The sequence below is a fragment of the Panthera tigris genome, chromosome B4 (assembly GCF_018350195.1).
Source record: "Panthera tigris isolate Pti1 chromosome B4, P.tigris_Pti1_mat1.1, whole genome shotgun sequence".
Lineage (NCBI taxonomy): Eukaryota > Metazoa > Chordata > Mammalia > Carnivora > Felidae > Panthera > Panthera tigris.
In genome coordinates, this window is record NC_056666.1 from 24,564,729 (window position 1) to 24,590,790 (window position 26,062).

At 36.7% G+C, this 26,062-nt stretch overlaps 1 protein-coding gene across 5 annotated transcripts in view; it reads left to right on the forward strand.

The window, feature by feature from the left end:
• Positions 1–4,897: 4,897 nt before the first annotated feature.
• ACBD5 (acyl-CoA binding domain containing 5) overlaps positions 4,898–26,062 on the forward strand; it is a 45,393-nt gene continuing 24,228 nt past the window's right edge. The window contains exons 1-7 of one of the 5 annotated variants that reach the window (XM_015537209.2): positions 4,898–4,952; positions 6,295–6,466; positions 11,102–11,222; positions 13,105–13,177; positions 21,674–21,788; positions 21,886–21,918; positions 25,879–26,013. In XM_015537209.2, coding sequence (XP_015392695.2) covers positions 6,391–6,466; positions 11,102–11,222; positions 13,105–13,177; positions 21,674–21,788; positions 21,886–21,918; positions 25,879–26,013 — 553 coding nt within the window. In that variant the 5' untranslated portion in view covers positions 4,898–4,952; positions 6,295–6,390. Of the gene's footprint in view, positions 4,953–5,969; positions 6,111–6,294; positions 6,467–11,101; positions 11,223–13,104; positions 13,178–21,673; positions 21,789–21,885; positions 21,919–25,878; positions 26,014–26,062 lie in introns of those variants that run through there. The other 4 variants (XM_015537208.2, XM_015537207.2, XM_007081323.3 and 1 more) reach the window with 4 other exon arrangements.

Here is a 26,062-nt window from a genome sequence, read left to right on the forward strand (position 1 = left end):
TTGCATCACCTGGGACAAGATAGCTGCTATACTTCAATCTATTTCAACAACATTTCAGGAAGAAGACAGATGAGGATAAAAGGCAAAGGCTAAAAAGGGCAAAGGAGCGCTCCAGCTAAATCTTTACTCATTAAAAACCTTTGGGGGCGCCTGGGTGGCTCAGTCAGTTAAGTGTCTGGCTTCAGCTCAGGTCACGATCTCATGGTCCATGAGTTTGAGCCCCACATCAGGCTCTGTGCTGACAGCTCAGAGCCTGGAGCCTGCTTTGGATTCTGTGTCTCCCTCTCTCTCTGCACCTCCCTCGCTCACACTCTCTCTCTCTCTCCCTCTCTCTCTCTCAAAAATAAACATTTAAAAAAATTTTTTTCAAACCTTCAAAGAAGCACTATTGAGCAGCATCTATTATATACATAAACCAGATCAGTGACACATGGAAACCTTTAGCTGTAGGAGAGTCAAGGACATTGAATTTTTGGCTTTTTATAATATCCACAGAGACAAAGGAGAAGAAAGATAGATTTGGAGACTGTATCACTCAACACGTGTGTTCAAGTACTCTCTCCAAATCTATAACATGCTTTAATTTTATATATGTATCTTCTTTCATACCAAAGTTTTCAGTTTGAATGTAGTCAAATGTATGGTTATGTATTGAATGTTTATATCCACCACCCCAAATTAATATAATGACACTCTTTTCTTCAGTGTTACACTATTTGGAGGTGGGACCTTTGGGGAAGTAATTAGGTTTAGATTAGGCTGGGACTCTCTTGATGAGATCAGTGCCCTGATATGAAGATGAAGAGAAAGAGATCTCTCTCTCTCTTTCTCAAGGAACATATATCACATCAAGGAAAAGACATGTGAGGATACAGCAAAAAGAGAGCCAACTTCAAGCCAGGTAGGGGGCCCTCACCAAGAACCACACTCTATGGCATGTTGGTCTTGGACTTCCCATCTTCTAGAATTATGAGAAGTAAGTTATTGTCCACCCAGTTTATAGCATTTAGTTGTTGCAGCCTAAACTTAGAGATGTATCCATATTTTCTTTTTGTAATTCTATTTCGGGGGCTTAAGTAATCCTTTCCTTAACACTTAACCATAAACAAGACCAATGTGCTGCACAACTTCAGGGGGCGCTAATTAATATACATTACAGCATGAATGGTGCTCCCTGGAGTTGTGTAATGCAGCAGTCCTATTTTTCTTCTAATAACTTAAAAGATGAACTTTACACATTAAATCCTTAATCTGTGTGGAATTTATTATGTGTATATAATAAGGATCTATCTCATTTCTTTGGTTTCTATATAGAGTTTTTCCATTGCTACTTATTAAATAGTTCATACTTTCTCCAATAATTTTTAATTCCTATCTCTGAGTTCTCTATTATGTCCCACTATAAACTAAATGGCTTTTCTTCCAACAATATCACATACTTATTTATTGCTAATGCTTCTTAAGTAAGCCACTTGGCAGGATCAATCTTCTGTGGTAGAGACTGTTGTTTGTTTGCCAAGTTTTCTTTTTCTCTAGAAACTTACCTATACTAAAAATTTTCAGCCATTTTTTTAGAAGTTTATTTATTCATGTTGAGAGAGAGAGAGAGGGACAGAGAGGGAGACAGAGAGAGAAAATTCCAAGTAGGCTCTGCACCGTCAGCACAGGGCCTGACGTGGGGCTTGCCCTCACAAACTGTGAGATCATAATCTGAGCCAAAATCAAGAGTGGGTTGCTTAACCGACTGAGCCACGCAGGTGCCCCTAAAAATTTTTCAGTCGTGATTGAAGTTAAATTAGACCAATGAAATGTTGATGGAAAGCAACATTTGCCACTTCCAGACCTGGCTCTTAAAAATCTCCCTTGAGATTCTCCATGCCCTCTCCCTATAACCTCTTCTTCTGGCTGGATGTAGGAGATCCAGTGGAGGACTCTGAGGTTCTATCGGATGATGGAGCCACTAGACAGAGGATCCTGCACTCCTGGAAGACTAAATGGAGCAGAATCATCCTCCCCCTTGCTCTTCTGCCACTATTATTGGACTGTGATATGCATGATGGATAAATGTTATTGTGTTAAGCCTCTGAAATACTGCAGTACTTGATGGTAGCAGTTAGCCCACCCTGCCTAATGGAACATTCCATTACATTCTTTTCAGAATCATCTTACCTGTTCTGGGCTTTTCTGTAGGACTTTTAGTTAGTTTATAAAGTTCTTCAGAGTCCTATGGAGATTGTAAAAGGAGTTATATTGTACTTATGGATAATTTGGGAAGAATTTTCATCTTTATAATTTTGGATATAACTACCATATGTCTATTTATTCTGGCCTTTCATGTCCAGATAAATTTTATAATTTTTCTCCAAAAAGATGTTAAACATCTTTTGTTTTTAGAACTTTGGAATGTATTGCTATTGTGAATATTTTTTTCTATTACATTTTGTAATATAACTGTTGTTTTAAAGCATCATTATTGATTGATCTTATGTTCAACAACCTTACTGAATCCTTTCTTAGTTGTAATAGTAGTAGCTTCCCTTAGATTTTCTATGTAAATAACATATCACCTGATCACCTGCAAATAATGTAATATTTACTTTTTCTTTCCTGATTCTTATATCTCATTTATTTTACCTAATCTTGTTGCATTAGTTAAGACTGTCTTATTTTCTAAAAGTTTGTAGTTTTTCTTTTCATGTTTAAGTCTTTAATCCATCTGGACTTGATTTTTTTATTTAAAAAATATTTTTATTTGTTAAACAAAAAATTGTTTCTTTAAATGTACATCCAAGTTAGTTATCACATAGTGCAATAATGATTTCAAGAGTAGAAACCAGTGGTTCATTCCAACAAGTGTCTTCCTTAATGCTCCTTGCCCATTTAGCCCATCCCCCCCACTCACAACCCCTCCAGCAACCCTCTGTTTGTTTTCTATATTTAAGAGTCTCTTACGTTTTGTCCCCCTCTCTGTTTTTATATTAATTTTGCTTCCCTTCCTGTATGATCATCTGTTTTTTATCTTAAATTCCACATAATGAATAAAGTCATATATTTGTCTTTCTCTGACTAATTTCGCTTAGCAGAATACCCTCTAGTTCCATTCACATTGCAAATGGCCTGGGCTTGATTTTTGTCTTCCAATATTCTAATAGGAAACTATAGATTTTGAATATTTATCTTATTCACCGTCTCAACTCTTACCGATTATTAAAACATGTAGTTTTCCTAGTTTGAGTAAACTACAACTCTTACAATTTCAATAGTATTTTAGTTTACTCAATGCTATTTTTCTAGACAGACAATTCTATCTAAAAATAATAATTTCTTTCTTATATTTATGCCTTATTTTTTTTTCCTGTTCTTTTGCATTGGCTATGACTTTTAGACATATGACTGGAATCTCTGTCTGCTTGGGGTGTCATACTAAAATACCATACACTTCGTGGCTTAACCAATGGAAGTTTATTTCTCATACTTCTAGAGGCTGGGGAGTCCAAGATCAAGTTGCTGGCCAATTTGGTTTCTGGTGAGAGCTCTCCTCCTGGCTTACAGGTGGCCACCTTTTGCTATGTCCTCATATAGTGGAGGGAAAGAGCTATGGTGTTTCTTCCTCTTCTTGTAAGGGCACTAGCCCTAGTAGATTAGATTTCCACCCTTATGATCTCATTTAACCTTTATCACAGGCCCTGTCTCCAAATAAAGTCACATTGAGGTTAGGGCCTCAACATACAAATTTTGGGGACACAAACATTCAATTCATGATAGATGGCATTTCCAAATCACTCTCAAGGGTATTTTTTTTCTCATTTTGTCTTTTTACCTATGTTAGATTTTTAAATGTTTACCTTTTTATATATTTTAGGTAGAATTATAGGTTGTTCACATAAATGGAAGGCGGTTTAGGAACTAATTCATCATATTCATCATTGTGTTTCAGTAGGAGTTACCAAATCTGAACCAGCACAGCTATATGAATGAGCTAACTTTTAAATACTTTCATCTGAATAATCTCAATTTTCTTTCTCCTTAAGCTATTCTCCTTGATTGGAAATCCACACTACCTACAAATGGAAATTGGACATAAATCACGGACAGAAAATTCTTATTCATCCTTACTAAAGACCAACATGTTGTAAATTTGCTTACTACATAAATTTCATGAAGAGTTGTCAAAATGAGGTCCTAGATTAGAAATAAACACCCAAGTCTGTTTGTAAGTATGCATGACTAAATAGATTGGATTTGAAAAGAATATAATAAAAAAAAAAGGAGTAAGGGAAGCAGATTATTAAAACATGTAGTTTTCCTAGTTTGAGTAAACTACAAAAATTGCTAGTCCCTTACACTTTTGGTGTCCTGGAAAAAGTCCAAGATCTAAAGCAAGAGTTTTTTGGACTGACTCCTGGCTCTGCTTACTTACTAAATTGAGGGTTCTTGGGCAGATCCGTTACCGTAGACCTCCATTTCCTCATTCGTAAACACCCTATAGCGTTTGGAATATGTGACACTGCCTTGGCAAACACCAGGCACTCAGCAAAGCGGTAGTCTTTATTACTTAAACGACATTTGCCTTCACATCCTTGACCTCAAAGTCAGTAAGCAACCAGGAGCAAAAAAATTACACCCCCGTTCTCCAAGTCACACCGATCACGTTAGCACACCTCTGAAAATACCACTCAGGGTCCCTCTCGCGGGAAGCGGAGGTGGCATTTTGAAACAGCTGAGTGCGACGCAGTGCGAAGGCGGGATTTCCGCCGCATCGGCTCGAGCGTCTGCGGGACGGAGAAACCGAACCGGAACAGAGAAGAACGCCAGCCTCCAAAGGAGGTATCCGGAAGCGCCGCAGAGAAGGGGGGGGCGGGTGGGGACTACATTTCCCACAAGTCCACGGGGCAGGGCGAGGGGCGGGCGTCGGGGACAATACCGGACGGGCCTTGCCGGGCAATGCCAAGGTAAATGCCGGCAGTGCGGCTCAGAGGGAAGAGTAATTTACCGTCTGCGCTTAGATTACTGCTAGTAACCCGCCTAACTCAACCAGAGCTCAGAAAGGCCCTGGCGATTTGAGGACTTCCGGGCTGCAAGACTCCATCTCCCAAATCCGTATTAGTCCTCCCCACGCTGGGCCTGGGGGCTATTCTAGGTGCCTGAGGTTGCAAGGTGTTATGGTAGACAGTTGAAGGCCCACGGTACCCGTTTTTAGGGTTGACAATCCGTACTGGTTCCTCAATGCCCCCTCCCCCGACCTCTGCCGCCTATTAAATCGGGCTGAAGTTGGGCTATGCCCGGCTCCCAGGGACAAGATGTTAGTGGTGGTGCTGGGGAAGGTGCCCTCCCTTCCCCGGCCCAGGCTAGTGGCGGGCAATCTTCCCTACTCCTTTGGTTAGATTACTTTCGGACGTTCTTAGCTCCAGGCGGCTAAAGCTGTCAAAGTATTGCGGATCAAGTATTGCTAAACACTTTCATCCAAAATCTCTAATTCTTTCATCTACCCTTGAGGGTACTGTAAAATTGCCAACGGAAAGGCTAAGTAACTTGCTCTAGGTCACAGAACTCGAATGGCAGAACATAATGTCGCACAGAGCCTATCCGGATCTAAAGCCCTTTGCTTATGTCCCATCACCTTCTTCAAACCTTAACCTAAGAGGGCAGGAGGAGCTGTGGACGGTAGGGTCTTTTTTTGCCCAGCGGTACCGACGCTTTGGGCCCAGGCGAAGGATCCAATCCCGCGTTCCCTGTGTGCTCCCACAGTCCCGCTGCACTGGCACAGACGCGGCGGTCCGGCCCGTTCAAAATAGCGAGGACCCGGCACATCTCTCACTTCTCTTCCTTGCCTTCTTCTCTGGCCCTACTCAGGGGACCGACTGCAGCGCGCGTCGTCTCCTCGGACGCGGCGAGTGGGTGGAGTCGGCTGCGCGGTAGCGGCGGCGGCAGCTAGTGGGTCCTTTAGTGGCTCTGGGGCGGGGCTCTGGGGAGGGCGCGGACGGACCCACGGACCCTGTCGGGATGGGGAGTGTGGCTGCTCCGCCAGGGTCCTGTGGGTGGGAGAGAGGCTCCGCGACCGCTGGTGGCCGGAGTCCCTCCGTGTTGTGCTAGAGATGCTTTTCCTCTCGGTGAGTTGTTTTTCTGTCTCCGCGGGGCCGGCTTCTCGGTCTAGGTCACGCCCCGGGGAGGAGGAAAGAGCTGGGCCACCTCGGTCTGTGTGGCCTGGATAGGGCAGGGCAACGGGGAATTGACCAGCTGCGTGGGCCTCCTCCCTTTGGGCATGTTGATCCGCGGCTGCGCTCCATGTTCCAGTTTCATGCAGGCTCTTGGGAAAGCTGGTGCTGCTGCTGCCTGATTCCAGCCGACAGATCTTGGGACCGGGACCGGGGCCGGCGCTGGCGGCTGGAGATGGCGGACACGAGATCCGTGCACGAAACCAGGTTTGAGGCGGCGGTGAAGGTGATCCAGAGTTTGCCGAAAAATGGTAAGTGCGCTGGGCCCCCGCTGAACAAGCCTCCTGCAGAGGCCCGAGGCCCCAGTTTCTTAACCTCGCCTTCTTTAACCTTATTTCTGCTTGTAGTCTTGCTTATTTAACCTACTTCGTTTCTGCGTTTAAAAGGAGTGTAGTTGAAGAAGTAAAGAATGTGAATTAATTACCTGCTCAATTTTCAAGAAAAAGACAAATGTGTTATCCAGATTTTGAGTAGTTTTTGTTGAAAACAAAGTCTGCCACTTAATGACTGCGGATTTGGGTATATTTAAAAAAACACACACACACACACAAAAACTGGGACGGGTAGTATGCCTGGTGTGCATACTCTTAAACTGTACTGTTTAAACCTTCCAAAAACTTTTGATGTGAAGGGAGAGAAAGGAAAGAACAGTAAATCATTTGTAAAATGATTTATTTTAATAAATACATATATACTTAGTACTTTTTTGTGTGTGCTATTTTCTTTACACTAGTGTTCTCTTTCTTATACTTATATTGGGCCTTCCTTGCAGTTTAGGAGAAAAGTCATTCCAGTTGTTCTTGTGTCATTTCTCAGGCTGTTTTCAAGATTTTTCTCTTTATCCTTGGTTTTCAGCAGTTTGACTGTGATGTGGCCAAGTGTGGTTTTCTTCAAATACACCGTGTTTAGAATTTACAGAGCTTTTTGAATTTGTAATTCTATGGGTTTGGACCAATATTAGGAAGTTTAAAGCCGTTATTCAAGTATTTTTTTCTGTGCAGAAGTTTGGGGAGGGGGACTTTTATCTTTTACTTCATGTCCTTCTGCATTATATGAATTATTTTTCACAATAAACTTGTATTTTTTTAATGTTGCATTTAAGCACTGTTACTGTGCCAGAATGTAAAATTCACTGAATACTTCATTGATATATTATTATAGTATTTAATATGTTCTACTTAATTGATTTTAATTAATCATCTGTTGGCTTCGAAATGAATATTCAACACCACTTAATAAAAATTCATAAAGTGCAGATTTAAAGGGTTTTGAAAGCAAATAGACAGAAAATCGTATTCCTTCTGTAATCTCAGACATCGAATTGGAGTTCATAGGAGGGGGTTGAAAGATAAGAGTGAATGAACAACATCTAAAGAAATAATATAGGAACTTATTTATCTGTTGATTTTCTAACTGCCTGATTAAGAGAGTTTATAGAAAGGCATCACTGTAAGAGTTTTACATAAGTTGTGTCTTTATCCTTTTTCTAAACCACACATGTTTATAATTTTTTGAGAATTGTTAAAGGTAGAACTTGATGTCTCTTGTCTACTATCTTTGTTGATATATATTTTGTATTAAACCCATGTAAATATAAACTATTCACATAACATTTAAGAAGCTATCACAAGGTTAAGGTACCCTGGCAAATGGCACCTGTGTTGGATGATATTCAGTGTACTGTTATCCCCTGAAATTAAATTGATATTGATTGAAGCTGGAAGTCTTATTATAATGAATTATTAAATCTTTTAATAATTGTACTCTTTAATTGGTATAGCCTGCCCTGGACTATTTTGCAAAGAGTGAGATCTGTTTTTTTGTTCCTTGTTGCTTAATCTTTATTTAAGGTCTGAGGTTATAATGAATCCTATAGCATCTATGTGTGGTTTGCCCTTGACCTTTACAAATTTAAATTCTTAGATAACATTTTAAATACACATGTCAAATATGTTACGCGTGAGCAAGCACCTTGAGGACAGATTATACTTTATCTAGTGTCTTACAGAGTATATTCAATACGTTAACAGTTTTTGCTGTAATCTAGTCTAATGTATATTTCACTCACCTTAACAAATAGACTTTTTTTTACTTTTTAAAGGTTTTTATTTTATTTTTTTTAGGGAGAGAGCGTGTAAGTGGGGGAGAGGGGCAGAGGGAGAGCGAGAGCGAGAATCTTAAGGAGAGTATTAAGCAGCCTCCACACTCAGCACGGAGCCTGACTCGGGGCTCAATCCCAGGACCCTGGGATAATGACCTGAACAAAATCAAGAGGCAGATGCTCAACCAACTGAGCCACCCAGACACCCCAACAAATAAACTTTTAAATCTTATTTTGACTTGGGGCACCTGGGTGGCTCAGTTGGTTGGGCGGCCAACTCTTAATTTCGGCTCATGTGATGATCTCACAGTTGGTGGGATTGAGGCATGTGTCAGGCTTTGCACTAACAGTACTGGAGCCTGCTTTGGGTTTTCTCTCTCTCTCTCTCTCTCTCTCTCTCTCTCTCTCTCTCTTTCTCTCTCTCTCTCCAAATAAATAAATAAATGTTAAAAACAAATCTTTAATCTTATTGTGACTTACTGAAGATATTTTGAGATGAGTCTCTTGGTGTTTTAGATTTGTGTTATTTAAGTAGGCAACCGCTTAAAAAATTTTTTTTCAAATAAAACTATTTCAAAGCTTAAAAAAATATGTAACCCTTTTAACTGTAATTTTCCCATTTTTTTAACCTCTGGTATTTAAAGGAGGACAATATTATTGAAATAATGTCTAATAGGTACTCCTAAAGGAGCATATATTATGTAGATAATAGTTCCTGTGATTTTGGAATTAATTATTCGTTCCTGGTAAACCCGAAACACCAGCTCTCAGCTTATCTGTGTTGTAATTTTCACAATGTTTATAAACTACTAATTTTTGATTGCTACACATTGTGTGTTTATTATGCAATCTAGAAAGTTTATAAAATATCTTTTTATAGTTTTAATTTTTATTATAATAATTTTGATATAAATGTAATATATAAACACACTGAATGTAAGAACAATTTTTTTTATATATATATTTTTTCAATTCATATCCAAATTAGTTAGCATATAGTGCAACAATGAGTTCAGGAGTAGATTCCTTAGTGCCCCTTACCCCTTTAGCCCATCCGCCCCTCCCACAACCCCTCCTGTAACCCTCAGTCTGTTCTCCATATTTATGACTCTCTTCTGTTTTGTCCCCCTCCCTGTTTTTTATATTATTTTTGTTTCCCTTCCCTTATGTTCATCTGTTTTGTCTCTTAAAGTCCTCATATGAGTGGTGTCATATGACATTTGTCTTTCTCTAATTTCACGTAGCATAATACCCTCCAGTTCCATCCTCATAGTTGCAAATGGCAGGATTTCATTCTTTTTGACTGCTGAGTAATACTCCATTGTATATATATACCACATTTTTATCCATTCATCCATCCACGGACATTTGGGCTCTTTCCATACTTTGGCTATTGTCGATAGTGCTGCTATAAACATTGGGGTGCGTGTGCCCCTTCGAAACAGCACACCTGTATCCCTTGGATATATACCTAGTAGTACAATTGCTGGGTCGTAGGGTAGTTCTATTTTTAGTTTTTTGAGGAACCTCCATACTGTTTTCCAGAGTGGCTGCACCAGCTTGCATTGCCACCAACAATGCAAAAGAGATCCTCTTTCTCTGCATCCTCGCAACATCTGTTGTTGCCTGAGTTGTTAATGTTAGCCATTCTGACAGGGGTGAGGTGGTATCTCAGTGTGGTTTTGATTTGTATTTCCCTGATGATGAGTGATGTTGAGCATTTCTTCATGTGTCTGTTAGCCATATAGATGTCTTCTTTGGAGAAGTGTCTATTCATGTCTTTTGCCCTTTTCTTCACTGGATTATTTGTTTTCTGGGTGTTGAGTTTGATAAGTTCTTTATAGATTATGGATAATAACCCTTTATCTGGTATGTTGTTTGCAAATATCTTCTCCCATTATGTCGGTTGCCTTTTAGTTTTGCTGATTGTTTCCTTCGCTGTACAGAAGCTTTTTATTTTGATGAGGTCCCAAATGTAAAAATTTTTAAAACACAAATAAAAAAAAAGGAAAATGATCTGTATACTTACTATCCGGAGATATCGTCTTTAAAATTTTGATGTGTTTCCATTTATTCTGCCTTTTATGTGTATGAATACTTACTTTGCAAAAATGGATTGTACTGGATATGCTATTTTTAAACTACTGTTATTTTCTCACTTTATAGTAGATTGTGAAACTTTTCTCAGTCGTTTATATTTTCATACCATATAATTTTTAAGGGCTGTAGTTATAAATGATCTTGTTGTGTATATGTATCATAACAATTTAGTCAATTATTTATTATGAAACATTTGCATTCCAATTTTTCTCTATTATTAAGTATTGTAGCTTAGAGCACTCATTCATACATTTTGAAACTTTTAACAAAAAAAGATCACAGATACGCTAGAGACATATATAAAGACTGATTTGATTATCAAGAAATTGATGTGTCCAAAATTACAGAGGTAAGAAGTGAGAAATCTATTTTATCTTGGATTCTTTTTCTACCACAGCAGACATTGGTTCACTTTAGCCAGACTTCCTATTCACTGAGAAGTTGAAATTTGACCAAAAGGTCTTGAATTTCTTAATGTTGAGGTTTTATTAAGCAGAGTGTACATTTTTTAAGTCAGAGGAGTAAAGCAACGGACAGCCATAACGTTTGTTTCTAAAAGACAGAAGTAAATGATTGTACTGTTAATGAAATATTTAAATATCACTATTAGTATAGCTAAGCTGATTTATAGCCTTAGTATCAATTGAATTCTCCAGGTGATTTATGTTTAATATGTCTCCAATAGGTTCATTTCAGCCAACAAATGAAATGATGCTCAAATTCTATAGCTTCTATAAGCAGGCAACTGAAGGACCCTGTAAACTGTCGAGGCCTGGATTCTGGGATCCTATTGGAAGATATAAATGGTAATTTTATATAGAGAGCTCTGAAAGAAATTTTATTTTAATGACATAATTATCATATGACTTATTTATGTGGTTATGTGTTAACCTGTGCATAAGGTGTTCTAACATACTGGATCCAATTTTTATCCTCCATGTGCTTTTAACACAATTTCATACCATAGAAAATCTCAGGGAAGAGAGGAAAACAGTAAAACCCAAAGGGGTAGGTGCATCAAAAATCATTTTCAGTTAGTCTTTCCTTTTATGGAATTTTTTTCATTTTCTTATACCAAGAGCAACTCCCAAACTCAGTTAAGCAAACAAACAAATAAACTCTCCTGCCTGTTTTACCTGCGGGGAAAAGTAATGACTTTTACTTGTCAAATGACACTGTTTGCTTTGAACCTTTAGATGATTCCTAAGTAACTAGGAACATAACTCAGGTATTACTGTGCTAACTTTTTATCTAAGCTGTCACTCCTTCCCACTGTACTTGAATAGAAATTTGATTTTTTTTTGAAATTTGATTTTTAATATACTTTAAAAAGTTATATCCATAGCTACCTCTGTAACATAGAAAGTATATTATGAACAGAGTATGCTAATTAGTGAAGCATGTCTTAAGAGACACACATTTTGATGGCTGAATTTCTTTACCCTGAATTGGAAGTCCTTAAACTCCTTTGAGGATTCGTTAGCACTATACTTTCCTCTAAGTTCTTTATGAATGGTCATAGATAATAGGTTAAATGTAATAGCAATATGGTATTTAATCTGTTTTAAGAAAATTGATTTATTTACTTTATAATTTTTCCTCAGAATTGACCATTGGTAGATGTCAACTGCTTCTGGAAAAAATACATAAAAAGAAAGGTTTTCATTTTAGGCAAAAATTTCAAAGGTCTACAGTAAAACCATGGTTTGCGAGCATGATTTGTCCTAGAAACATGATTATAATCCAGAGCATTCGTATATCAAAGCAAATTTCAAGAACCATTGGCTTAGTTGCAATCATGTGACTTCAGCATCACATGCTACTCATATTGCAAGACATTGCCCGTTTATCAAGTTAAAATTTATTAGAAATGTTTGCTCATCGGGGCACCTGGGTGGCTCAGTTGGTTGGGTGTCCGACTTCAGCTGAGGTCATGACCTCATGGTTCACGGGTTTGAGCCCCGCGTTGGACTCTGTGCTGACAGCTCGGAGCCTGGAGTGGGCTTTGTGGATTCTGTCTCCCTCTCTTTCTGCCCCTGCCCACCTCATGCTCTGTCCCTCTCTCTCTCAAAAATAAATAAAACATTAAAAAAAAAAAGTTTGCTCATCTTGCAGATGAGCAAGTTACTCGCACTCCAAGTTTTACTGTATTCTCATTGTCTGGGTTTAAAAATTGCCTGTGCTTCACATATTTGTTTTTTTAGAAGTAGGAAACCATTTCTATTTTTTGAGTGTATACATTAGATTCTTATTTAAAGTAATGGAAATTTTAAACTCAAACTCCTGTTCTTTTAAAACATGGCTGTGATAGTTCATTTCATATAGTCTTCTAAAATGTTCCTTTCATTGTTGTTTATAATATAAAACTTTTGAAGAGTTCTTAGCAAATATTTATCAATAGTCTATAGTATCTGCTCTATAGTGATATAATATAGTTTATATAGTTTATAATCTATAGATGGGCTATGACTACTTTTAAATACTATTTAATTTGACAGTTTATTTCCTCTGATATCGTTCTTTAAGGTGGTACATTTAAAGAGATCCTTTGGAAACATATTATCTTTGCGTAGGCTTTAAGTAGAGAGCCTGTTTTAAATTAATAACCATATAGCATTGACTACAAATTGTATTCTGAGCAATTGGAAAACAGGTATTTTTTTGTTATTTGAATATTTCCATTTCTAGGGATGCTTGGAGTTCACTGGGTGATATGACCAAAGAGGAAGCCATGATTGCATATGTTGAAGAAATGAAAAAGGTAGGGGAAATAATTCCCAGTAGAAAATATTCAGAGCAGGTCTAATTTAATTTTGTTATCAGGCAAATTAGCTGCTTTAAGGAACAAGGAGATTATAATATGTTAGAATACAAAACCTAAGTTATTGAATTTATTAGGGTTTTATTTGTCTCATCAAAGTTCATCTTTTTTTTTTTTAATGTTTATTTTTGAGAGAGAAAGACACAAAGTGCAAGTGGGGGAGGGGCAGAGAGAAGGAGACACAGAATCAGGCCCCAGGCTCTGAGCTGTCAGCACAGAGCCCAACATGGGGCTTGAACCTACAGACAGTGAGATCATGATCTGGGCTGAAGTCAGACGCTTAACTGACTGAGCCACCCAGGCTCCCCTCATCAAAGTTCATCTTAAGGTAAGTGTTTTTTCCTTAAGATCACATGGTGATGTGATTTTTTTTTTCATCTTCCCTGCCTTTCTCCATAGTCAGCTTCTTCAGAAAGTATAGAAATAGGAGTCTTTTAAAATACTGAAGTCCCTTCCTTAAGAATGTGGGAAGTACCTGGGCTGTCTTGAAAGCATTTCTGCTTTGGAACTTTTTATTTAGAAGAAATAGTTAACAGCCCTGCCCATCAGTGTTCTCATCAAGTTTTGACTCACAAATTGAGATATTCCCAACCCTGGACTTCTTAGTAGCAAGCATTTTTTCTGTGAATGCAGAGGTCCTTCAGAACCAGAATAAGATAAGGATGCTTTTAATTTTTCTGGTAATTAGTAAGGAGGGCATCCCTTGCTAACTTTAAAGTCTGTTTCAAGGGATTGTTTTGAGAAGTAAATTTATGAGGAAATCATGGATTTTAAAGGTAATCGTAGTGTCTTTATAAAGGATCATTTTTATGTTGAAACTGGATCAGAAGTTGTGAGATTTAGGTCTGTTTGATAATTTTATTTTTTATTTTTTTATTTTATTTTTTTATTTTTTTTAACGTTTATTTATTTTTGAGACAGAGAGAGACAGAGAGAGACAGAGCATGAACGGGGGAGGGTCAGAGAGAGGGAGACACAGAATCCGCAACAGGCTCCAAGCTCTGAGCTGTCAGCACAGAGCCCGATGCGGGGCTCGAACTCACTGACCGTGAGATCATGACCCAAGCCGAAGTTGGACGCTTAACCGACTGAGCCACCCAGGCGCCCCTGTTTGATAATTTTAAATAAATTGTCTTTAAGCATAAAGAAAATATTTAAAAAGGAATAGTTCTTTTGCCAGATGATTCAACAGTGTTAGTTCCTGTTTGGTCAATTCAGACTCATTTGTTTCATTTTGTTTTAATCTCTTTCATACTACTCAAAGCTGTGCACTTTGTTACATTTTCATAATTTTTATTCAGTGGACTTGGTTTATCTATAACAGAAGGCAGAGTTTAGTCCTTTTGGCTGTTAACCTTATCAGTAATACAACAACGAAGCCTTTCAAAAGCAGAAAGACAAAGAAAATCTAAAGCCTTTTTGGTTTGGTAACCATTCCTTTTCTTTATTTTAAATATTACAAGTTTAAGGATATGCTTCCATAATGTAAAGTTGAATTGACACATTAGGCAAAATTTACCCATTTTTCCTGTCCAGTTTGATTAATTAATGATGTAGCCACAGTTTAAAGTGGGAGGGAGATGGATTTAAACTATGCTGCTGCCTTTTAACTGTCTTAAGATACTTCCACTGTGCCCGTAGATTTCTGTAACTACTTCTCTAATTAAAATAATATACCAGCTATTTCCTTTCAGACTTTTAAAATTTCATTTTTCATACTGTGAATATAATAAAGTTTATAGTAAACCTTTAGAGGTAAATCTGAAAATGTTAGGATACCCATTGGTTGAAAATTCGATTAGTCTTTTAAAGTATTTCCAGAGTTTTGCTTTGTGGACATCATTAGATAAAATTGCATCTTCTAAATAATGATGTGGGAAGGCGGGTGCCTGGCTGGTGCAGTCAGTAGAGCATCCAACTCTTGATCTGAAGGTTGTAAGTTCTATCTTCATGTTGGGTATAGAGATGACTTAAAATATAATAATGGTGTGGGATAGTACATTATCCCAAAAATTTGATTACTGAATTTGGCACTTTTTTTAATTGCAATAATTTTCTAACTGAAGCAGTTGTTAGATTGTATTTATAAATACAGTTCACTGTATTATTGCTCTTCAGAGCTATTCTCCTGTGCTGAGCTGTCAGCACAGAGCCTGAGGCAGGGCTCAAACCTGCGAACCATGAGATAGTAACTTGAGCCAAAGTCCGACGCTCAACCGACTGAGCCACCAGGCACCCCAAGAGAGAATGAATCTTAAGCAGGCTCTACGCTCAGTGTGGAGCCCGACATGGGGCTTGATGCCACAACGCTGGGATTGTAATCTGAGCCAAAATCAGGAGTCAAACACTTAACCTATCAGGCCACACAGGCACCCCTAGAATTATTCTTTTAGTATAAATCTCTTTCCATGCCTTTGCATTCAAATGTTAAGGAACCTCATTAATTTAATTTATATCTTATAATAATATTTTATGGAAAATTTTTATAATTTATAAACTGGCCAGTGAAATATCATTGAAAAAGTTGCTGGAATCAAAAATTCTTTTTTTTTCTTAATTGTGTAAATGTTCATTTATTTTTGAGAGAGAGAGAGACAGAGCATGAGCAAGGTAGGGGCAGAGAGAGAGAGAGAGAGACAGAATCCAAAGCAGGCTCCAGGCTCTGAGCTGTCAGTGCAGAGCCCGACCTTGGTCTCAAACTCACGAACTGTGAGATCACGACCTGAACTAAAGTACGATGCTTAACCAACTGAGCCATCCAGGTGCCCCCTTTTTTTTTTTTTTTTAATGTTCGTTTATTTTTGAGAGAGAGCGTGAGCTGGGGTGCCCCTGGAATAAAAAATTCTTTTAAAATTATTTAACAGGGGGATCCCTGGGTAATTCAGTCAGTTAAGCATCCTACTCTTGATTTTGGCTCAGGTCATGATCTCAGAATCTTGAGATAGAGCCCTGTGTTGAGCTCTGTGCTGAGCCTGGAGCCTGCTTAAGAATCTCTCTTTCCCTCTCTCACTGCCCCCCCCCCCTGCTCGTGTTCTCTCTCTCTTAAAAAAATTTTTTTTTTTAATTAATAAAATGATTTAATAGAATTTTAGCTTTGAGAGAAAGGAATAACTAAAGTGGTTTGTGGGAAATAACCCATATTTCTTTAAAGAAAGTTCTTTTGATTCATAATCAAAAGGAAATATAAAATTCTGTTTTCTGTACAAATTTTACAGTCTGTTTTTTTTGGGCTTTTTTGTTTTTTTGTTTTTGCTTTTGAGATTATATTTTTAAGTAATCTCTACATCCAACATAGGGCTTGAACTTACAACCCCCAAATCAAGAGTCACATGCTCTACTTACTGAGCCAGCCAGCAGCTCCCAAATTTTGCAGGCTTTCTTATGAGGATTACTGGAGAATTCAGCCAGAACTTGAATAATATGCATTATGTCTGTTGGACTTAAGGAGAGATCAGTGTACTCAACACTGGCTGCATGTTGGAGTCACTGGGGAATCTTGTTTAAAAAAAAAAAAAAAAAAAAAAAAAAAAAAATATATATATATATATATATATATATATATATATATATATATATATATGTTCCCCAGTATAACCCCAGACTAATTATTTCAGGATTTCTAAGAGGATGGGATAATCGCTGTACTAGAGGGAGGATTATTATAACATAGTCTCATAAAGGATGGAACCTGAAAGTTACCATGGTGAGGGTCTGGTCCATAGGTCTATAAGTCCAAAATATTGGCTTATTCTTTTCAAGGCTTGACTGATGATAACCATCTTTTGGAGATTTAGAGAAAAACTAGAATGCTAATTTCTTTCTTTCTTTCTTTCTCCTTTTCTTTCTTTCTTTCTTTCTTTCTTTCTTTCTTTCTTTCCTTCCTTCCTTCCTTCCTTCTATAACGCTAATTTCTTTCTCTCTTTCTTTCCTTCCTTCTTCCTTCCAGAATGCTAATTTCTTTCTCTCTTTCTTTCTTTCCTTCTTCTTCCTTCCTTCTAAAATGCTAATTTCTCTTTTCTTTCTTTTCTTTCTTTCTTTCTTTCTTTTTCCTTCTATAATGCTAATTTCTTTCTTTCTTTCTTTCCTTTTCCTTCCTTCCTTCCTTCCAGAATGCTAATTTCTTTCTTTCTCTCTTTCTTTCCTTACTTCTAGAATGCTAATATTTTTCTTTCTTTCTTTTTTTCTTTCTTTCTTTTCTTCCTTCTTCCTTCCAGAATGCTAATTTCTTTCTTTCTTTCTTTCTTTCTTTCTTTCTTTCTTTCTTTCTTTCTTGATGCTAATTTCTTTACTTAGAATGGGTGATACACTCTTCTAGTGCTCAGCATACTCAGGATTGAGATATAAGACACTCCTCAAAATTGCAGACGCACTTAGGAAATTGGATTAGTGATTACTAAGATTATTGAACGGAGAGTAGAACACTGAGATTTGGATGGCTTTAAAAGATATGTTCATCTGACCAAAAAAAACCAAACAAACAAACAAAAAAAAAACTGAGGAATTTAATCTTTGCTTTACAATACAGTATCTGTACCTTAACAGAATATTTTCATCATATAGAAATGGTGTTTCTGGGGCATCTGGTTGGCTCAGTCAGTTGGTCTGACTCTTGATTTTGGCTCAGGTCACGATTCCAAGGCTGTGGGTTTGAGCCACAAGTTGGAGCCTCAGCATGGAGCCTGCTTGAAATTCTGTCTCTTCCCCTCTCTGGCCCTCCCCACCCCTCAAAAAAAAAAAAGAAAGGAATAATGTTTCTTACCAAGGAAAGTGCTAGAGAAACCTAGAAAAATTATTGTATTTAGATGTTGCTTTTCTTTCTTTCTTTTTTTTAAATGTTTGTTTGAGAGAGAGCGCGCTACGTGCATGTGTGCGTAAGTGGGGTAGGGGCGGGGGGGGGGGGTGACAGAGGATTCAGAGCTGGATGCTGCTTGTCTGCAGTCCATCCAGCTCACCAAATATTCTTCATTCGGATAGGTTACAATCCAACTGAACTTGATTCACTTACACTGTAAATAAAATCTTCTCTGAGGTTAAGGAGTAGTTACTTAGACTGAGATTTGCCTGTGTCTGCTTGTCTTTCTGTGTCTCTGTCTCTGCCAGGATCTCATGCGTTTATTTGTATGTCTGAGCCATTTCTTTTATTCCAGCACTGGGATGAGGGAGAGAATTTTGCAGATGACTAAGATCATTCTTCTTGAGTTTTGTATTGTTAAAGTTTCTTCTTCAGAGAGTAACCTCTTAAATTCTGGGTGTATCTTGCTATGGCCACTTGTGTCCTAACCGTATTTACTACTAAAATGCTAGCTAATTGAAAGAAAAATCACTCTGCTTATGTTTGCTTAGCACTGGCACATTCTGCATTTATTTAGTTCTGACATTTGAAGTCCTTAATTCACTCTGTTACCTATAGAGTATGAGAAACCAAAACACAGATTTGAGTAGCCCTACTTAAGGACAAATTTGAGAAAGAGACTTTTTTTTTTAACTTTATTTTATTTTCTTGTGAGAGAGAGAGCACAAGTGGGGAGGAACAGAGAGAGAGGAAGAGAGAAAATCCCAAGCAGGCTCCGTGTGTTAGCACGGAGCCTGACACAGGGCTCAATTTCATGACTCTGGGATCATGACCTGAGCTGAAATCAAGTCAGAAGTTTAACCAACTGAGCCGCCCAGAGACCCCTGAGACTTTTTAAAGACTTTTTGAAGTAATCTTAAATCAGGAGATAACTAAAAAAGATCTTGTTTGAAAGAATATCAGAGGAGGTATTATGTGGGGGGGAGGTCAAGATGGAATATGTGGTTGGCTTACCAGATTCTGTTGACTCTACATACATACACTGTTCCAGTATAGAGTAGTGTAAAGGGTACTGACTTGTGTTAAAATTTTATCTCTACCATTTATTTTCTGTGACTTTGGTCATGTCAAAGTAAACATTACCAAAAAAAGTAAACATTACCTGGTGGTTTCAACTTCTGGGTTGAATCTAATTCTCATGATTATTGTTATAATGCATACATATTATAGATCATTTATCTATAATAAGCTATAAAAATGCCCTCCCGAATGACCCCAGCCTTACAGTAACAAGCATTTCCTTTTACAAAAAAACAATTTTATGGTTAAAGCCATTTTTTTCACTCTTATCCATTGAAAGGAACAGCAATTAGATAATTTACTATGAGCGCTAAAATTACATTATAATCACTAAGCATAGTTCATTCTGTATAATCTCCCAACACACCCCCACCTTGTTTATTAAATTCCTTGTCTGTGCTAGACACTGGAAATACAGGAGTGACCAAAAACAAATAAAGGCCCTTTTTCATTGAGCTTACATTGTGTTGTGAAAGATACACGATAAACAAACAATAAAGCAGGGAGAGGGACTGACAAGTCTGAGGTGGTTATTAGTTTCAAAGATCAAGTGGCGACTTTACAACTGTATATAAGCTGAAAAGTATGCAAAAATGACACAAGATTTTGGTTGCTTAATAAATTTGTTAATCTTAACAATAAAAGTAATAGAAGAAAAAACAATAAAAGTAATATGTGTAAATGAAAAAAAATCCAAACATCAAAGAAGTATGAAATGAAGTGAATCTTCCCCATTCCCTCCATTTTAACTCTTTAAGTGGTAATTACTTTTAATTCTATTTTGTAGAATTCAGAAAACACATATATGTATATACAGATATGTCTGTATTATATGTATATGTATCCTATTGTTTAAAAAGAAAAAAAACAATCATGGCATCGTATTAAATATACTGTTCACCAACTACCTTTTGGCCTATAAAAAAAATTCAGATGTTTTTCCCAATCAGTACACACAAAGCTAACCTTATTCTTTTTAAGTATCTGCCAATATTTCATATGTGGAAATATTTTCTTTTATCAATTACCAGTTGATGGCTATTTATTTGAATGCCTTTTCAGTTAATTTACCTTATTCTTCAAATCTGATGATTCTAAATTGGCCTGTAGGTATGAAGGTATCTGAAAGTGATTACTAGTTCCTACTCTACATTTCTCCTCTTTCAGAGACACTACCTTAGTGAAGGGTACCAGGGTGGCTTAGTTCGTTAAGCTTGGGAGTTTGAGCACCGTATTGGGCTCCATGCTGAGCATGGAACATGCTTAAGATTCTCACTCTCACTCTTGCCCTGCCCCTACCCTGCTTGTGTGCGCAGGCTGGTGCACGCTCTTTCTCTCAAAAAATAAAAAAAAGAGGGGCACCTGGGTGGCTCAGTCAGTTAGGCGTCAGACTCCTGGTTTCGGCTCCAGTCATGATCTCACCGTTTCGTGTGTTCGAGCCCCACATCAGGCTTTCTGCTGGTGGTGCAGAGCCTGCTTGGGATTTTGTGTCTCCCTCTCTCTCTGCCCTTCCCACACTCATACTGTCTATCTCAAAAATAAGCTTAAAAAAATTTTTTTTTAATAAAAATAGAATAAAAAAACACTAGTGTTAAAGAACAGATACAATAATTTAAATTTAACCCTACAGTATTCTAAGTGCCCTTAGTTTAATGCACAATTTATAGATCATTGTGTAAAATTTTAAAAGAAGCTTATGTAAAATAGTCTTCAAAATGAAGAGACTTTTTTTTTAACTTGTTTTATTTTTTATTTTTTTAAATTTACATCCAAATTAGTTAGCATATAGTGCAACAATGATTTCAGGAGTAGATTCCTTAATGCCCCTTACCCATTTAGCCCATCCCCCCCTCCCACAACCCCTCCTGTAACCCTCAGTCTGTTCTCCATATTTATGACTCTCTTCTGTTTTGTCCCCCTCCCTGTTTTTATATTATTTTTGTTTCCCTTCCCTTATGTTCATCTGTTTTGTCTCTTAAAGTCCTCATATGAGTGAAGTCATATGATTTTTGCCTTTCTCTAATTTCACTTAGCATAATACCCTCCAGTTCCATCCACGTAGTTGCAATGGCAAGATTTCATTCTTTTTGATTGCCGAGTAATACTCCATTGTATATATATACCATGTCTTCTTTATCCATTCATCCCTTGATGGACATTTGGGCTCTTTCCATACTTTGGCTATTGTTGATCATGCTGTTGAGGTGCGTGTGCCCCTTCGAAACAGCACACCTATATCCCTTGGATAAAAGCCTAGTAGTGCAATTGCTTGGTTGTAGGGTAGTTCTATTTTTAGTTTTTTGAGGAACTTCCATACTGTTTTCCAGAGTGGCTGCACCAGCTTGCATTCCCAAAAATGAAGATACTTAATTCTTTGATTTCTTGAACCTTTTCTAGGAGAATGTGCACATTAAGTATGTAGTTAATACAGGCACTTTGGGGAATCTATACATAAACTCTGAATCACAAAATTATCGCTAAATAAATTGTAAGTATTATTTTATTTGGTAGTAGGTCAGACTAATAGATTGTGATTTCACAACATGTGTTTCTTTTGATTACAGATTCTTGAAACTATGCCGATGACTGAGAAAGTTGAAGAGTTGCTACATGTCATAGGCCCATTTTATGAAATTGTAGAAGACAAAAAGAGTAGCAAAAGTTCTGACTTAACCTCAGGTTGGACTGTTTTACCTTGTTTTTAGTTCAGCAGATGACACATTATGCATGCATTAATATTTATATGTCTAATTTTTGTTTTACTTTCACATGCCAGTCCGACTGGAGAAAATCTCTAAATACTTAGAAGGTAGGAATAATGAAATCCACGTAAAAATTTTGTTTGAAATTTACACGCTAAAGAATTCTGCACATATTTATAAAACTTACAAGCTTGTCACGCAAGTTTTTGTTCCAAGCAAATATATTGCATAAAGTTCAAAAATATTATAAATGCTTAAGTTTTAACCCTGCAGTTATTAAAACATGACAAATGATTCACTAAGTGTATTCAAAATTGTAGCAGAATTCATGGTTGTATTTTGATAGATCATACTTTCTGATTTGGTTTTTGAATTACATTAGCAGTGACAATGGCTGAAATTATTTTCTAGCTAATTTTAACGTGGCTATGTTTATAGTATGGTTTATTACAGTATAGCAACCTGACACAAGATGTCAGTGAATTCACTTAGCTAGGTCATTTTTTTTTTTTTTTTTTTTTTTAGAATTCTAATTTCATGTTCTCAGGAAAGAATTGAAAGGCTTATCTTTTACATAGTAAGAAGAGTTGAATAATAGGTAAATTTGCTGTTATTAACTATAAACATTTGATCTTTAATTTTTTTTTTTTAGAAAGCAGACTGAAATGAGCCTGTAAGAATTATTTCAAATGAAAATTACCTGTGTTTTATTTTCCTGACATCCCTATTTACAAGATACCTTTCACTAATTAATGGAAATTAGGTATTTCAGAACAGTTATCTTCCTGTCTGTCGTAAGACCTGCAGTTTGTATCTGCAATTGTAATTGATAGACTGCTTGCTGAGCATAACGCTCATATAACCACATCCTCTATATCTGATTTACCTAAAGGAGTCAAATTTTAACAAATAATCTTCCTTATAATTTGTACTATTTAGTGCAGAAAAAATATTAAATATTTTCTCTGTGTGAAGCATGTTGTTAGGATTCAGAGGAGAGTAAATCTGGACCTGTTTTAGTAGTATGAGGCTAGAGGCAAATGTTTGAACAACTAATTATAAAGACAAGGTAGAATGAATAATGATAATAAAGGCTCAGATCCATAATCCCTAAGCTGTAATTTAAAAATTCAAAAAACTTAATAAACCAAACATTCTTTTGTAATTCCTTTGAGAGGAAAGACTGTCCTGCCATGAACTAATTGAGGAACAGACCTCTGAAATGACAAGGGGCTGTTTTAAGTCTTTATTTTATTTAGTGTGACTATTCATGTGTTTCGTTGTAAAAACTTTATTATTATTTTTTTAGTGGGAGCTGCCTTAAAATTCTGTTGAAGGTGTTACATAATATATAGTACATACAGTGTATGACCTTTGCAAAATTAGAAAACTGGATTTTAAATCATATCTGGACCTAAGAGTTGTAAGGGATGTGTACCCATACCATAATTTATTTAACCTGTACCATTCTAACGGACATTTAGATGTTTCCTCTTTTTTTATGTTGTTTTTTATTTTTATTGCATTATACTTATTAGTTTCCTCTTCTGATCTTCAAAAATGCTGCTGAAAGTAACCCTGTATAAATGTCATTAAATATATGTGTAAGTATATCTGTGAGAAATTATTTCTTACAGATACAATATTAGAAGTCTAACTGCAGAGATCAAAGTATATGGGTGTTTCATAGTTTGCAATCTTGAAAAAAAAATTTTTTTTAAACAAGGAATCCTATTAAAAGTAGCCACTTAAGCCCAGTAGAACAGATGTATCTGTTTTGCTTGGGCTTTTTCATAATATACATACATAGTTTTGAAATCAGGAAATATGAACTGTCCGACTTTGTTCTTTTTCAAGATTGTTTTAACCATTATGGATCCTTGGCATTTCCATATGAATTTTAGAATCAGCTTGTTAATTTTTGCAAAAAGGACCATCTAGGATTCTTAAAGGAATTGCAATGAATTATAGATCATTTAGAGGAGTTTTGTCATCTCAGCAATATTGTCTTCCAATCCATTTATTTAGTTCTTTAATTTCTTTCAACAGTGTTTTGTCATTTGCAGTATACAATTCTTTGACTTTCTTTTGTGTACTGCGAAGCATTTTATTCTTTTCGCTGCTATTATAGATTATTTTCTAATTTCATTTTTGGACTGTTCATTGTTAGCTTGTAGAAATTCACTTGATTTTGTTTATTGATCTTATATCCTGCAATCTCGCCAAACCATTTGTTAGTTCTAATAGTTTTTGGGTGGATTCCTTAGGATTTCATGTATACAGAGCATGTCATGTGCTTACTTCTTCCTTTTCAATCTGGATGCATTTTATTTATGTTTCTTGCCTAATTGCCATGGCAAGAACTTCTAATACGATATTAAACAGAGATGGCAAAAGCAGACATCCTTGTCTTGTTCCTTATTTTATTTATTTTTTTATTTTTTTCTTCATTCTTTCTTGTTCCTTATTTTAGGAGCAAAAAACATTCAATCCTTTAACATTAATTATTATGTTAGTTGTGCATTTTTGTAGATGCCCTTTACCAGATTGAGGAAATTCTCTTACATTTTTAATTTCGTCAACATTATTGTCATGTCAAATGCTTTGTCAGCATCTATTGTGATAATCATGTGACTATTGTCATGAACTGAATTTTGGATGTTGAGTAGGGCTAGTGAGTAATTCTCTGTGCTTTCTATACCTCTCATCACAGAAATGCCATTTAATGGGGGTTTGGGAGATTTCCTGTTGCTTAGTTTTGTTGAAGATGTCCATGAGTGGTGGGTGTTTTTGTTTCTTGTTTTTTTGTTGTTGTTATTCTTTTTCTTGGTTGTCAGGGAGAGAGCAAGATTTATAAACTGTGATGCTGCCTTGGTTCTCTAAGAGAGAGTAGAACATAATGGCAATGATAGAGTTGAATTTTTACTCTTCTGTTCCTGTTTAAAATGTATGGAGATTTTGGCATTTAATATGTTGTTTGAGATGCAGGGAAGCATTCAGAATGCATTTGTGGGGCCGCCTGGGTGGCTCAGTCGGTTAGGCATCCGGCTTCGGCTCAGGTCATGATCTCGCGGTCCGTGGGTTCAAGCCCCCCCGTCGGGCTGTGTGCTGACAGCTCAGAGCCTGGAGCCTGTTTCAGATTCTGTGTGTCTCCCTCTCTCTCTGACTCTCCCCCGTTCATGCTCTGTCTCTCCCTGTCTCAAAAATAAATAAAAAGGTTAAAAAAAAAAAGAAATGCATTTGTGTAAGTGAAAATGAAGCACAAAAATTTATGGAGAGAGACCACTGTTTTTGACCAGTAGCCACTTAGGAGGCCTTTATTATCTTAAAGGGTGATGGAAATGTAATTCCCTCTCTCTCAAAATGAAGTACAGTAACCAAAAGCATTGGCATCATGTGGGAGCCTTATGGTAATGCAGAATCTTAGGCCACCCCAGACTTGCTGATTCAGAATCTGCATTTTAACTAGATCTAAGGTGATTCCTATGCATATTAACATTTGAAAAATTCTGATGAATTTCCTCTGAAGATATGACTGGCCAGTAGGACAATGTGCCTTTTTAAATGATTGATCACATTAATGGATGCTTTAAAATAAAAATAAATATAAAGACATAATAATATAGGTAGTGTACCTAAAGCCTTAAAGGTAAGAAAAGGATAAAAAATTTTTAAATGTAGTTCTGTTGATGACATTGATGATATTGTTGTGTTTATGTTTTCAGTATGCTAGGATATAGCAACTGTCTCTTTATTTACTGTGTGTAAAGAGGATCCTTCATCTCTAACTTTTCTATTTTGATTGATATTAACTTAAAAATAACTCACCCTCTGCCTTGTTTAGGAAGGTTTTAAGATCGCTTTATCACTTTTGTTGTAAACTGAAGGAGTTTCTTTATGTAATGTATATATAATCAAGGAAAAGAATACTCGCAGATATATGTCAAAATTCTAACTTTTACTTCAAAATTATTTTATTAGTTATTATAAAGGACAGTATTATTTGTAAATTACAGTATGATTGTGTGTTACAGCACTAGAGATTAAGTGATCATTTCATATTTTAGATCTTGGTAACGTTCTAACTTCTACTCCAAATGCCAAAACTGTTAATGGTAAAGCCGAAAGCAGTGATAGTGGAGCTGAGTCTGAGGAAGAAGAGGCCCAAGAAGAAGTGAAAGGAGCAGAACAAAGTGCTAATGGTAATCTTTGGATGATGAGCGAATAATTTTACATTCAGTTAGATAAAAG